Consider the following 15,492-nt stretch of genomic DNA (forward strand, 5'->3'; position numbering starts at 1 on the left):
GTGCCCGCGTGAAAGTATTGTCGCCACTAGTATTCGAACCTACAGCAAGCGCAGATTGCAGTTTCATGTCCAAACACGTGACCCGTACGCCAGCAGCCATATGCATTGCTCGACCGCTGTGAACTACAGCGTCCTCCACCTTCGCACAGATACACCAGTTACACAACAGACGCGTAAAACTTCTCCTGCGATTTTCTCGGAATTGCCGGAGTAATGCACCTTCCTACTTGCACATTATATCGTTTTAATGGCCTACTAAAGGCGTACAAAGTCTGAAGTGATCCCAGCGTCGTGGCCTCCCCTCGTCAGCTGACATCCAACGACTGGCCCGCGTTCCTGGTCCCTGAGCTCTCCTGACTGACCCACTCTGCTGTTGCTGCTGCTCCACCGACAACACAACACTCGGCGTCTCGGTTTGCACTGGGGGATCCGTCTCTCGCGGCATCCAGTGGCCAGTACAGTTTCACGTAGGGGTGTCCGGACCCTACGAGGGTCGCTCAGTAAGTAATGCCCCCACATAAAAAAAAAGCCGTTAATTCCGAAAGTAAGGAACGATCGCTCGCGAAATGGAAAATACAGTGAAAATCTGGTGAAGCTTTGCACAGACGCGTGGGGGCGCTGTGTCTAGTACGACCGTCGATCTCTTCGAGTCGTTCTTCTCAGTTCTGAGCTCACAGTGAGAAAGTAAAGATGGCCAGAAATTAGCGTCTCCCGCCAAGTACGAGGTGCATTCAAGTTCTAAGGCCTCCGATTTTTCTTCTCCGGACTGGAAAGAGATAGAAACATGCGCATTGTTTTAAAATGAGGCCGCGTTCATTGTCAATACGTCCCAGAGATGGCAGCACCGTATGGCAGATGGAATTTTACCGCCAGCGGCGAGAATGAGAACTGTTTTAAATACACTCCTGGAAATTGAAATAAAAACACCGTGAATTCATTGTCCCAGGAAGGGGAAACTTTATTGACACATTCCTGGGGTCAGATACATCACATGATCACACTGACAGAACCACAGGCACATAGACACAGGCAACAGAGCATGCACAATGTCGGCACTAGTACAGTGTATATCCACCTTTCGCAGCAATGCAGGCTGCTATTCTCCCATGGAGACGATCGTAGAGATGCTGGATGTAGTCCTGTGGAACGGCTTGCCATGCCATTTCCACCTGGCGCCTCAGTTGGACCAGCGTTCGTCCTGGACGTGCAGACCGCGTGAGACGACGCTTCATCCAGTCCCAAACATGCTCAATGGGGGACAGATCCGGAGATCTTGCTGGCCAGGGTAGTTGACTTACACCTTCTAGAGCACGTTGGGTGGCACGGGATACATGCGGACGTGCATTGTCCTGTTGGAACAGCAAGTTCCCTTGCCGGTCTAGGAATGGTAGAACGATGGGTTCGAAGACGGTTTGGATGTACCGTGCACTATTCAGTGTCCCCTCGACGATCACCAGTGGTGTACGGCCAGTGTAGGAGATCGCTCCCCACACCATGATGTCGGGTGTTGGCCCTGTGTGCCTCGGTCGTATGCAGTCCTGATTGTGGCGCTCACCTGCACGGCGCCAAACACGCATACGACCATCATTGGCACCAAGGCAGAAGCGACTCTCATCGCTGAAGACGACACGTCTCCATTCGTCCCTCCATTCACGCCTGTCGCGACACCACTGGAGGCGGGCAGCACGATGTTGGGGCGTGAGCGGAAGACGGCCTAACGGTGTGCGGGACCGTAGCCCAGCTTCATGGAGACGGTTGCGAATGGTCCTCGCCGATACCCCAGGAGCAACAGTGTCCCTAATTTGCTGGGAAGTAGCGGTGCGGTCCCCTACGGCACTGCGTAGGATCCTACGGTCTTGGCGTGCATCCGTGCGTCGCTGCGGTCCGGTCCCAGGTCGACGGGCACGTGCACCTTCCGCCGACCACTGGCGACAACATCGATGTACTGTGGAGACCTCACGCCCCACGTGTTGAGCAATTCGGCGGTACGTCCACCCGGCCTCCCGCATGCCCACTATACGCCCTCGCTCAAAGTCCGTCAACTGCACATACGGTTCACGTCCACGCTGTCGCGGCATGCTACCAGTGTTAAAGACTGCGATGGAGCTCCGTATGCCACGGCAAACTGGCTGACACGGACGGCGGCGGTGCACAAATGCTGCGCAGCTAGCGCCATTCGACGGCCAACACCGCGGTTCCTGGTGTGTCCGCTGTGCCGTGCGTGTGATCATTGCTTGTACAGCCCTCTCGCAGTGTCCGGAGCAAGTATGGTGGGTCTGACACACCGGTGTCAATGTGTTCTTTTTTCCATTTCCAGGAGTGTACTTAAAATGGCGACGTTTTCCTTACTTGAACAGCGTGCAATCATTCGTTTCCTGAATTTGCGTGGTGTGAAACCAATTGAAATTCATCGACAGTTGAAGGAGACATGTGGTGATGGAGTTACGGATGTGCCGAAAGTGCGTTCGTGGGTGCGACAGTTTAATGAAGGCAGAACATCGTGTGACAACAAACCGAAACAACCTCGGGCTCGCACAAGCTGGTCTGATGACACGATCGAGAAAGTAGAGAGAATTGTTTTGGGGGATCGCCGAATGACTGTTGAACAGATCGCCTCCAGAGTTGCCATTTCTGTGGGTTCTGTGCACACAATCCTGCATGACGACCTGAAAATGCGAAAAGTGTCATCCAGGTGGGTGCCACGAATGCTGACAGACGACCACACGGCTGCCCGTGTGGCATGTTGCCGAGCAATGTTGACACGCAACGACAGCACGAATGGGACTTTCTTTTCGTTGGTTGTCACAATGGATGAGACGTGGATGCCATTTTTCAATCCAGAAACAAAGCGCCAGTCAGCTCAATGGAAGCACACAGATTCACCGCCACCAAAAAAATTTCGGGTAACCGCCAGCGCTGAAAAAATGATGGTGTCCATGTTCTGGGAGAGCGAGGACGTAATCCTTACCCATTGCGTTCCAAAGGGCACTACGGTAACAGGTGCATCCTACGAAAATGTTTTGAAGAACAAATTCCTTCCTGCACTGCAACAAAAACGTCTGGGAAGGGCTGCCCGTGTGCTGATCCACCAAGACAAGGCACCCGCACATCGAGCTAACGTTACGCAACAGTTTCTTCGTGATAACAACTTTGAAGTGATTCCTCATGCTCCCTACTCACCTGACCTGGCTCGTAGTGACTTTTGACTTTTTCCAACAATGAAAGACACTCTCCGTGGCCGTACATTCACCAGCCGTGCTGCTATTGCCTCAGCGATTTTCCAGTGGTCAAAACAGACGCCTAAAGAAGCCTTCGCCGCTGCCATGGAATAATGGCGTCAGCGTTGTGAAAAATGTGTACGTCTGCAGGGCGATTACGTCGAGAAGTAACGCCAGTTTCATCGATTTCGGGTGAGCAGTTACTTAGAAAAAAAATCGGAGGCCTTAGAACTTGAATGCACCTCGTATGAGGGCCTGGCGAAAGATTTCGCCTGAGGCTATGCAATCCACATAACATAACCGTCATGCGGTTCGTTTTCGCGCGCACTCTGCTCCATTTTCGATGGAAAATGTTTGATCACCCACAATCAGTGCCGGCAAGGGTGGCCATGCGGTTCTAGGCGCTTCAGTCTGGAACCGCGCAACCGCTACGGTCGCAGGTTCGAATCCTGCCTTGGGCATGGATACGTGTGATGTCGTTAGTTAGGTTTAAGTAGTTCTAAGTTCTAGGGGACTGATGACCTCAGATCTTGAGTCCCATAGTGCTCAGAGCCATTTGAAACACAATACAGCCCGTAATTGACTACCCCTGAGGTTCATCTCTGCTCAAATGAACCAAGAGAATATTTAGACACAGACAACGAGATGCAGTCCAGAGTAGAAAATTGTCGAAACGCATTGGGAGCTGTCTTCTATATCGAGGGAACTGAAAAGTTGGTACAATGCTACGACAGACGTCTGAGTGGCGACTATGTAGAGAAGTAGCTGAAAGGTGTAGCTAACCGTTGCAAATAAAAGTTTTGATTTTCACTGTGGTTTCCATTTTGCGACCTATCGTTCCTTACTTTCCGAATAGCCCTCGTACATAGAGAAACGTCCTCATTGGTGCTTAACATTTGATGTTTGTTCTGTGGGCTGGTGAAGTTTCGAACCGTTCTTGCAGATGGCAGAGCCGTATTACAGCGTCAAAATGGAGTCTATATACGACTTATGTTACATGCAGCATGCTGTTACTGAAATCTTGTGTGCAGAAAAAAAACCGTGGTGACATCCATAAACGTTTGTGTGCAGTGTATGGTGATGCTGCAGTTGATAGGAGTACAGTTGGGGGATAGGTAGAGAAAGTTACGGCCTCAGGAAATGGAGGAACAGTGCTCTATGATCAGCTCGGGACGTCCTGTCACAGCCAGTGCTCCAGATATGCTAAACATGCGGGGTGCCATTATTCGTGCCGACCGGCGCATCACATCTCGACAATTGGCTCTACAGTTGTCGGTCAGCATTGGAAGTGCGTCTGCAATGATAGAGGCTCTCGGATATTCAAAGAGGTGCTCACGATGGGTTCCACGAATGCTCGCAGCGGAGCACAAGGTTCAAAGAATGGCCGTTTCATGTGAATTGTTGGAGCTTAAAGATTCTCTACGGGGAAAAAACTTTGACGACGACGAGAGCGTCAGCCATGCAGTGAAAACATGGCTCCGCCAATATGACAATTGCTTTTACAGTCAGGCAATACATGCTCTTCCATAACGTTGCGGCGTACTGCCATAGAACGTGGCGGAGACGACATAGTAAAATAAGTCATGTTGGTGTATATTGTCACCAAATTCTGACACTTAACAATAAATATATGTGCTGAGAAAAAAGTGGGGCATTACTTATTGAACGACGCTCGTACTTTTAATTGCGTACCATGTACCTTAGCATTCTACAACACATGGTCAACAACGATATTGGACGGTAGTTTAGTGGTTCGCTTTGTTGCTTTATGTTTTGGATCTGTCTGAAAATCGGACCGCGCCAAGCCGGGACTGTATGGAGGATGATGGATAACTGAACCCAAAGCGTCGGTTTGTTACGAATTTTGCAGTGCCCACGTGCGACCTGGCGTGCTCTGATTGCTTACTGCCGACTGCTCCACGCAGATCTTTTGTTTAGAGGGATTTACAGTTAGGTAGAAAGTAAAGGTAAGCAGAGTGTTGACGACGGTGACGTGTGTGTTGCAGCTGCAGGCGGACGAGGACCTGGCGCAGGCGCAGCGCTCCAACTCTGACTCCCTGCGCGAGTTCTCCGAGCCGGCCTCGCTGGAGGACGCGGGCCTCCGGGAACGCGTGCTGCTCGCCTCCAGCCCCGGCGCCGCCGCGCTGCCGCTGCCCGACTACCGCAAGGTCCATACTCTCCACCCCCACTCATCTATTCTACTCTGCTCCTACTCTATCTATTCTTCTCATATTGTACTCTATTATACTCTACCTATTCTGCTGTACTCCTATTCCATCTGTTATTCTCATATTCTACTCTATTCCTATTGTCTATTCTATCTATTCTACTCTACTCCATTTATCCTTTTCATATCCTTTTCATATCCTTTTCATATCCTTTTCATATCCTACTCATATCCTACTCATACCCTACTCATACCCTACTCATACCCTACTCATACCCTACTCATACCCTACTCATACCCTACTCATACCCTACTCATACCCTACTCATACCCTACTCATACCCTACTCATACCCTACTCATACCCTACTCATACCCTACTCATACCCTACTCATACCCTACTCATACCAGACTCATATTGTGGTAGATTCTTTTGTGTGTTTGTCTATTTTTTGTTTGTCTGTTATCAATGTATTATGCTCGCACTAAAAGGTTGTAACAACGTCATAAAATTGTCTCTGATAGTGCTGTTAAAAGAATTACTGTTTGTTGCGCGTATGAAGAGTCTTGGGAGAGACGGCTGGATATTTTTAGCAACTATTCATACATGAGATAGCAGGTTCGAGTGCTGTTGACCACGTCTCTTCCCGTACACGTCGCATTCAATCTGAAACTATTCTGCTATTTCAATACTTCCAAAAATACTAATAAAGGTCGTGACACTCACCTTTGTTCGCATGAAATAATAATGGTTTATTGTGTCTCTTGTACAATTCTCCACATAACATCAAAAGAAGCGAACAGTAAACTCTAGTTACCCTTAGTTACGAGTAAACCACAGAGAAAGTAATATTCAGAGTCAAAGATATAATTATCATACTGTCAGATAACGTCTTTGCCACTTAGCTTTCTCACAGTCCATTCGGTACATTACATATTTATTGCACTACCATATCCTACTCTGATCTATTGTATTTGCTGCTCACTTTGTAAGCCAGCCGGTAGCAGAAGGGAAAGGGGTGCGTTGCTTCACACAACAGATACAAGTGCAGATATGTCTATTAGTAACTCAGGACAGTGCAGTGAACAATATTACACCAGTGTTTACATCATTTGCAGAATAATGAAAAGCTATTACAAGTAGTATGTTTTTAGGTAGATTAGTGCCTTCAAGTACGTGTGGCAGGAGCAAGCCGTTAATGCTGATTTTTCGCATCGGCGGTAGGTCAGGTTTTGAAGTGTAGACTGGTGGAGGCAAAACAGGCAGTCCATACTGACAGGCATAGTGCACTTACTGGTGCAGTACAACAGTGCAGAAAACATCAGGTCGGTAAGTTTGTGAAGTGTTTGTGGGTATACTTCGCCACAGAGGAGAAAAAATAAACACAACGATGTGTGTACATATTAAGATACAGCACATAAACATATGAGTACAAAAACGAAATTGCAAATACCTGCTGAAACACCAGAGAACTTGCGCCTGATGACCATGAATCGGGAAAGAAGAGAGAAGTCGCGTGCGTACGAGGGTAATGCCAAAAGTAAAGTCTCCTATTTTTTTATAAGTACATAGACCCGTTTATTTCTACAATGGTTTACATCAGTTTACAGCTTCAACATTTAGCTATATTTCGACATAATCACCATTTCTGTCTATGCATTTTTGGAGACGATGTGACAGTTTTTGTATGCCCATGTCATACCAGCTCGCCGCCATGCTGTTCAGAAAGTTATGAACCTCTTCTTTCACCTCGTCGTCTGAGCTGAATCGCTTTCCGGCGAAATGTGTAAAATGTTATGCGCAGGCTTCTTCAGCCGTGACAACTGAGTCCAGAAAGTTGTCCTATTCGGCTGTGAGGCGGTGAAGAAATGCGCGGGAAGCATCAACTCGTAGCCGCATGTGGTCCTCAGTCAGCAAGCGTGGCACCCATCTTGCACACACCTTCCGGTAGTTCAACGTTTCCGTTAAAATTCTGTGAGCGGTGCTTCGGGGAACCTCAGGAACTGACGTGCAGAGATCATCCAGGGTGATCCGCCGATCTTCACGCATGCTTTGCTCAACCTTCAACACTGTCTCCTCAGAAATTGACGGTCCCCGCTACTTTGTTCGTCGTGAATTTCGGTCCGACCAGCCTCAAAACTCTCAACACCACTTTACGAACATTTTTGACATCCATGCACCACTCACCATAAACTTCCATCAATTGGCGATGGATTTCAATCGGCGCAGTGCCCTTTGCGTTCAAAAACCGAATAACTGCGCGCAATTCGCACTTGGCGGTAACATCCAACGGGAGCTCCATTCTCAACGGCTGCAAGCCAAGACTGAGCGCCTCAGCGCGGCGTGCGCATGTTTACACACAGCGCCTGAAACACTCTTCATACCAGTGTGACCAACTGCCACACAGAGTTCTGTACTTATAAAAAAAGTAGGAGACCTTACTTTTGGGATTAGCCTCGTACACACACACACACACACACACACACACACACACACACACACACACACACACACACACACCACCACCACCATAGATGACTGAAGGGATTTCACGAATTTGCTGCAGCTACATTACTTGACACTGTTAACAGGCTTTGCACACACGTAGAAAAATTTTAAAAGTTTTTTTCGATATATTGCACTTGCTGCATATGTGCCGCCCCCGGTCCCTACTGTTTCTTCAGACGTAAAATCGATAGTAAAGTTCTTCCCTCATTCGGCGCAGCATGTTCTTATCCATCTGTTCAAAAGCGCTGTTATTCGGAACGCGCAATTGTGGTAAGTTCTTTGGTAGAGGACGCGTGAACACTGAATCTTTCACGTAAACGCACAGGAAAAAGAAATCGCACGAGGATAGGTTGGGAGAGCGTGGGGGCCATGACACGAATTGCTGATAATCAGCCCATCTACGACCGATGCGCCGGTTTCTCGATTTCCTGTTTAAGAAATCACGAACCACATGCTGAAAGTGGGGTGCTGCAGCACAATCCCGTTGTTACACGAATTCCCCACTGTCCATCTCCAGTTGGGACATGAGCCAATTTTTGAGCATGTCCAAATACGTATCTTGTAACGGTAAACTTTAAAGCTTGAGGCGGCACAGAACACGAACGCCTCTGATAAATCTCGAATGTGCTGCCTGATAGCGTGAGAATTCCGTACCCCCCCCCCCCCCCCGACTCGCACACTGTGCCATTCTCAAGAAATGTTGCTTCATCACTGAGGATGAGTTTCTCACATAACCCATTCCCTTCCATAAGCTGTTGCAACTGTGCCGAAAGTGCAAAGCGTCTATTTCCCAATCAGCAGTCGGAACTTCTATCAATAGGAAACGGTAAGGCTTCAGTTTAAGTTGTTTCTGTAAGAGCCTCCAAACAGAGGGTTGTGGTACGTTCTGCCTGCTCTGTGGGCTACATGCGAAACTCGCCCGCGCGCGTTCAACAGTTTGTTGACTCACTGCAGGCCGACTCGTTGATTTCCCTCGCAGAGGCGTCGCGAAGGATTAAACTGCGCAGACCCTCGCCGAATCGGCTTGGCAGTTGGATTTTCGTTGAACTTGTTTCTGAAGTGCCGTTGCACTGTTACTGCAGACTGATGTGAATGTATTTCAAGCACCAGATCCCATTCCTCGCCGCCTGTCGCCAAGATGTGCCTAACTGTTCACTTCTGAGCTCTCGTGGCATAAATCTGAAGTGCGGCTGCAACAACACAAAAGTTTTTGAGTTCTTCTGTAGGAGAGTTTAGTTTCGTGATATCATGTCAATTAATGTGGATTTATGAAATCACTTCAATAATTTGTAATAAACTTGGAAGCCAGGTGCGACAGGTGCCACGCTAAGGGAAGACTTTTCACCAGAACATAGTTATTAATAGCTTGGCAGTTACACATTTTGAATCTACACATTATACTACTTTTATGTGAAAAATTTCTTTATTTTTCGTTCAGTAGATCCAGACATACGATCTTTAGAGTAACTTAATTACACGTGCCATGATAATTAAAACAGATATACAATAAGTATATTTGTAATGATGATTAAAAAGAGAAGTAGATATCAGTATGTATTAAATTTTGTCCGAACCAAAATTTGCCCACAGAGTGTACATCTACATGGATACTCTACAAATAGTACTTAAGTGCCCGGCAGAGGATTCATCGAACCACCTTCACAATAAATCACCGTTATTCCAATCTCGTACAGCCCACGGAAAAAGCGGACATGTTTCCGTGCGAGCTCTGACTTCCCTTATTTCATCGTGATGATCGTTTCTCCCTCTGTAGGTCGGCGTCAACAAAATATTTTCGCATTTGGAGGAGAAAGTTCGTGATTGAAATTTCGCGAGAAGGTTCGCCCCATTGAAAAACGCCTTTGTTTTAATGATGTCCACCCCAAATCCTGTATCATTTCGGTGACACCCTCTCCCCTATTTGGCAATAATACAAAACGTGCTGCTCTTCTTTGAAGTTTCTCCATGTACTTCGTTAATCCTACCTGGTAAAGATCCCCCAACGCGCAGCAGTACTCCAAAACAGGACGGACAAGCGAAGTGTAGGCACTCTCTTTAGTAGACCTGTTGCATCTTCTAAGTGTTCTGCCAATAAAATGCAGTCTTTAGTTTGCCTTCCCCACAACATTTTCTGTATGTTCCTTGCAATTTAAGTTGTTCGTAATTGTAATTCCTTGGTACACTTACGGCCTTCAGATTAGATAGATTTATCGTGTAACCGAAGGTTAACGGATTCCTTTTAGCACTCGTGTGGATGACCTCACACTTTCCATTATTAAGGGTTAATTGCGAATTTTCGCACCATACAGGTATCTTTTCTAAATCGTTTTGCAATTTCTTTTGATCTTCTGATGACTACTAGACGATAAACGATTCCATCATCTGAAAACAACCTAAAACGGCTGCTCATATCGTCTTCTAAATCGTTTATATAGATAAGGAACAGCAGAGGACCCATAACAGTACCATGGTGAACGCCAGAAATCACTTCTGTTTTACTCGATGTCTTCTCGTCAAACACTACGAACTGTGACCTGTCTGATAGGGAATCACAAATCCAGTCACATAACTGAGACTATATTCCATAAGCACGCAATTATGATAACTTATGTGATACAGCGTCAAAAGCCTTTTGGAAATCTGGAAATGCGAAATCAATGCGAAATTCCTTGTGAATAGCACTCAACACTTCGTGCAAGTAAAGAGCTAGTTGTGTTTCACAAAAATGTTTTCTAAATCCCTTGAAGAGAATGGTCTGTTGACACAATGTTCGAACGCAATGTATGTTCCAAAATATTGCTGCACATCGACGTTAATGATATGGCCCTGTAATTTAGTGGATCACTCCTACAACCTTTCTGGAATACTGGTGTGACCTGTGCAACTTTCCAGTCTTTGGGTACGGATCTTTCGTCGACCTAGCTGTTGTACGAGGGTTGGAACTTCAATAGTGGCAACTATTTATTTACAGCTCGTACAAAATAATTGCGTGTTTCAAAGTTTTACTGACCTTCAAAGCAGTCACCAGCATTGTGTATAAACCATTGTCAGCGATGTGGAAGTCGTAGGATACTCTTAGCAGTGCCAGTTGTGTTGACAGTTAGAACGGCGCGGTGTATTGCCCGACGAATTTGTAGAAATTCTGAAGCGAATGCCGTGAAATGTTTCCTTCAGTTTAGAAATCGAGTTGAGCTTTCGAGGGCTTAAGTCAGGGGAGTGCAGTAGTTGGTATAGCACTTAATAGCTCCATCAGTCAAACAAATCAGTAACAGCTTGCACTGTAAGTGCTTGAGTTTTGTCCTGCAAAATGATGGTCAGGTCCTGCAGGAAGTGTCATACTTCTGTCTCTAAGCTGGTCGTAGGTTGTGTTCCAAAAATGAACAGCATAGAGACAGAAGTGATGACACTTTCTAAAGGACCTGACCATCATTTTGAAATTCTGGTGGTACACAGTCCAAATTCAGTGTCTTACCCAGCCGCAGTTTGACCAAGCCGCACAGACACGGATGACGCTGATAAAGAAGGAACGCCATCGAACGCAGATGACAGTGTCCAGGCAAACTCGGGGTCAGGGAGACGAGTTTTCCAACAAAGATTCACACAGCGATTCTCGAATGGCTCTGTGACCAAGGAGCGCGTTTCTATTGTCTAGGAACTGAGTGACCAGTAGTGTTCAGACGATTGTTTTCAGAAACTTTGAGACCATGTTGGAAAAACAGTGTCAAGTATCTGTGTCACTTTGAAGTGCAGTTTAGCATTAAATAAGGTACTTGGCCAGCCATAATAATGCCTAACTTAATTTCTGAAATCGCCTCGTATATGAGAATTGTCTTGTTGGGAATTCCATCCAGGGAGGATCTGTTCTGGGTCCACATTTACTTCAGTTTTATAGCGAATTGCAAAATTTTTCGATTTGAAGCTACTCATCTCTTTTATTAAAACACGAATATGCAGAAGAAAACCTCTGTTTCACCGACAGCTGCACCATTTTGTGGAAAGAGGAATGTGGATGAGGATTCCGTCTTTGCTTTTTTTAGTGGGTGTATCTAATTTCCCATGGAACATGTCATATTATTTCATTCAAGTATGCCGTAGAACGATTCAACATACGGTCGTTAGGGGTATAATTCTGTAATTCTGTTGTTGTAAACACTAGTGATCAGCGCTCTTGAACAATCAGACAAGATTGTTACCTGCACGAGAGAAATCTGGCTTAACGTGATCTAGGAGAGGGTCTAATTACACGGAAAATTCTGTATGAAATCTGATAGCAGCTCCATTATGGCATAGTGCTTCGATTGAGAAACAGAGACTACTGCTAGAGTTTGGCATCCGTACCACGTCGGACTGAAGGAAGACTTCGAAGCAATTCTGAGCGATCTGCTAGATTTGTTACTCGTTGGTTCGAACAACACGTAAATGTTACGGGGACTCAAATGGAAATCCGTGGAAGGAAGGCGACGTTCTTTTCGAGAAACGCTATTGAGAAAATTTATGGAACCGGCATTTGAAAGCTGAGTGCCACACGATTCTACTGTCGCCAGAATCCATTGCGCGTAAGGAGCACGACGATAATATACGAGAAATTACGGCTCATATGGAGGCATGTAGAGTGTCGTTTTTCCCACGCTCTATTTGCAAGTGCAACAGGTGACTTCTGGAATATCGATGTAGATGTAGAAGGGGAGAGAGAGAGAGAGAGACAGAGAGAGAGAGAGAGAGAGAGAGAGAGTACATGACGTCCAGTGCATAGTGAAACTTCGGTCAGAGTGAAGGAATTATGCGTGTAATTTTGGCCAGTCGCCTGTCGTTGCTGTAATTAATGGAGGCGCCTGTTACTCCGCTACCCGGCCGTCAATAGCGCGAATGTGGTTGCCTATACCGTAGGCGCTGGCGTTCGCGACTAGCTGTATTAGCGCTCTGTTACGGAATAGTCGATAGCTGTTGAGTGATTCCCTTGGTTCAGAAATGCTTTAACAGACGAAGATACGCTGCCTATTTTAAAAGGGGTGCGTGAGTGCTTTATTGTACTTACGTAACGAAAGATTCTCTCAGTGTGAAGGAGACTATCTACATTGATGACAATTTAAAATTAAGTTGTCTAATATAAATAATTAATTAAAATAGATAAGTCGAATGCTGTAATTTTGAAACGGTATCCCAGGCACTAGAAGTTTAAAGTGTTAATAGCTAAGTACATTTTTTCAGTGTTGAAAGAAACTAAAGATAACATGTAAGACATTCGTTTATTTACTGATTGACGTTGTTCTGCAACTGCCAGTACTGTAGAAGGTATTGCAGATCGCGTTTCAGTTTTTTTATTATTTTATCTTATTTTTTCACAATAGGAATTACATTGTTGGGTATAGCTTGCACGCAAGTATTCTAAAAGTTATTTATAGCTTCGTTAGGAATGAGCCTGGTCACTGAAGTGGTTTCGCAGTATTTTGTGGGAGATATGGGTGGATCTGAACAGTGCTATATCTTGTGTTGCACTTGTTTACCACACTCTGCGGTTCTAGACAGGACACGCTTGACGTTGTCTGGTATTTATCCCAAGGCACCAGTGATTACGAGGATAACATCGATTTTTACAATATACATTCGATAGATCTCGAAGCACAAATACTTGTGCAGTTTGAGGTGGATAAGACACGGTCTCCAAATAAAGGGCATTGGAAAAGCACTTCATATTTTGCGAGGTGGTAGTATGGACAAAAAAGACAAATGGACATATTCCTCTTTTTGTTGCCCATGGGTACAGCATGCTGTAATCATCTGTTAGTGTTTTTGCTGTAAACCGTATTCAGTGCTGGGTAAGAGCAGCACATGAATTAGTTCTAATGCAACTAGATTGTGGTTTTTGAAATGCTTTTACATCGTAGTTTTATCTTACCTCTTGCCATAACAGTAGAAGTTTGTTATTCCACGCAGGCAATGGCAGATGTGATGTTCCGTTATGGTCTGGCAAATCGAAACATCCATCAAGTCTGTGTCCTGTGTGCTGAAAACATATCCAATGTACCACCCACGCAGTTATCAAATGGTTCAAATGGCTCCAAGCACTATGGGACTTAAAATCTGAGGTCATCAGTCGCCTAGAACTTAGAACTACTTAAACCTAACTAACCTAAGGACATCACACACATCTGTGCCCGAGGCAGGATTCGAACCTGCGACCGTAGCAGCAGCGCGGTTCCGAACTGAGGCGCCTAGAACAGTTCGGCCACAGCGGTCCGCCACACAGTTATCCAGCTGTCATTTCACCGACTAGCAGACTCTGCTTCTGTAACTCCAGCAATGGCGGATCGTGTTGGATCTCGCACCAGGTGTACTCCTGTTGTGGAGGAGCGAGTATTGCAACAAGTGGGGGAACACCCTGCAACAAGTGCACTTAGAATTCCAGCGTCTATCAGAGGCGTTCTCTAGACTAGACTCTATACCCATGTCATATACAGAAGCCCTTTGCTGAAGAGACGATGCAAAGATGTGGTGAAGACTTACTTTTTACATGAAAGACGTGTTGAAGATCTGCTTTTCACGACAGAGATGCTGTTCACAGACGAGGGCTGTTTCACGCGAGATGAGACTGTTAATTTTCATAACCACCCACCCTGTGCAGCTGATGGAAATCCATACTCAATTGAAGAAGCAATGCATCAATTTTGAGTTAATGTGTTGCCAGGACTTGTTGGTTATAGACTAATAGGGTCTTGCATACTATCAAACAGGCTGATCGGTGCAAGATATCATTATATATATATATATATATATATATATATATATATATATATATATATATATATATATATATAACTGAAGCGCCAAAGAAATGGTATAGGGATGTTTATTCAAATACAGAGAGATTTCAGGAGGCAGAATAGGGCGTTGCTGTCGGCAACGCCTATATAAGACAAGAGTCTGGCGCAGTTGTTAGATCGGTTACTGCTGCTACAGTGGCAGGTTATCAAGATTTGAATGAGTTTGAACGTGGTGGTATAGTCGGCGCATCAGCGAGGGGCACGCATCTCCGTGGTAGCGATGAAGTGGGAACTTTCCCATACGACAATTTCACGAGTGTACCGTAAATAACAGGAATCCGGCAAGACATCAAATTTCCGACATCGCTGCGGCCGGGAAAAGATCCTCCAAGAATGGGACCAACGGCGACTGAAGAGAATCGTTCAACGTGACAGAAGTGCAACGCTTCCGCAAATTGTTGCAGATTTCAATGCTGGGCCATCAACAAGTGTCAGCGTGCGAACCAGTCAGCGAAACATCATCGATATGGGCTTTCAGAGCTGAAGCTCACTCTTGTACCCTTGATGACTGCACGACACAAAGCCTTAAGACTCGCCTGGGCCTGTCAGCACAGATATTCGACTGTTGATGACTGGAAACATGTTGCCTGGTCGGGCGAGTTTCGTTTCAAATTGTGTTGAGCGGACGGCCGTATACGTGAATGGAGACAACCTTAAAAATGAATGCAAATGTTGATGGTGTTAGGACAGCAACCAGCCACAAATTTACTTTGAGTTCCTTTATTCAAATGAAACCGTTACCGGTTTCGAATCGTGATTCATCATCACACGGTTTTT

The 15,492-nt window shown here is 45.8% G+C and overlaps 1 protein-coding gene across 1 annotated transcript in view; it reads left to right on the top strand.

The window, feature by feature from the left end:
• LOC126215115 (angiotensin-converting enzyme-like) overlaps nt 1–15,492 on the top strand; it is a 398,784-nt gene that overhangs the window by 252,842 nt on the left and 130,450 nt on the right. Inside the window, exon 3 of the mRNA XM_049941769.1 lies at nt 5,225–5,386. Coding sequence (XP_049797726.1) covers nt 5,225–5,386 — 162 coding nt within the window. The remainder of the gene's footprint in view (nt 1–5,224; nt 5,387–15,492) is intronic.

This window comes from Schistocerca nitens, chromosome 12, assembly GCF_023898315.1.
Source record: "Schistocerca nitens isolate TAMUIC-IGC-003100 chromosome 12, iqSchNite1.1, whole genome shotgun sequence".
In the NCBI taxonomy this organism is placed as follows: domain Eukaryota; kingdom Metazoa; phylum Arthropoda; class Insecta; order Orthoptera; family Acrididae; genus Schistocerca; species Schistocerca nitens.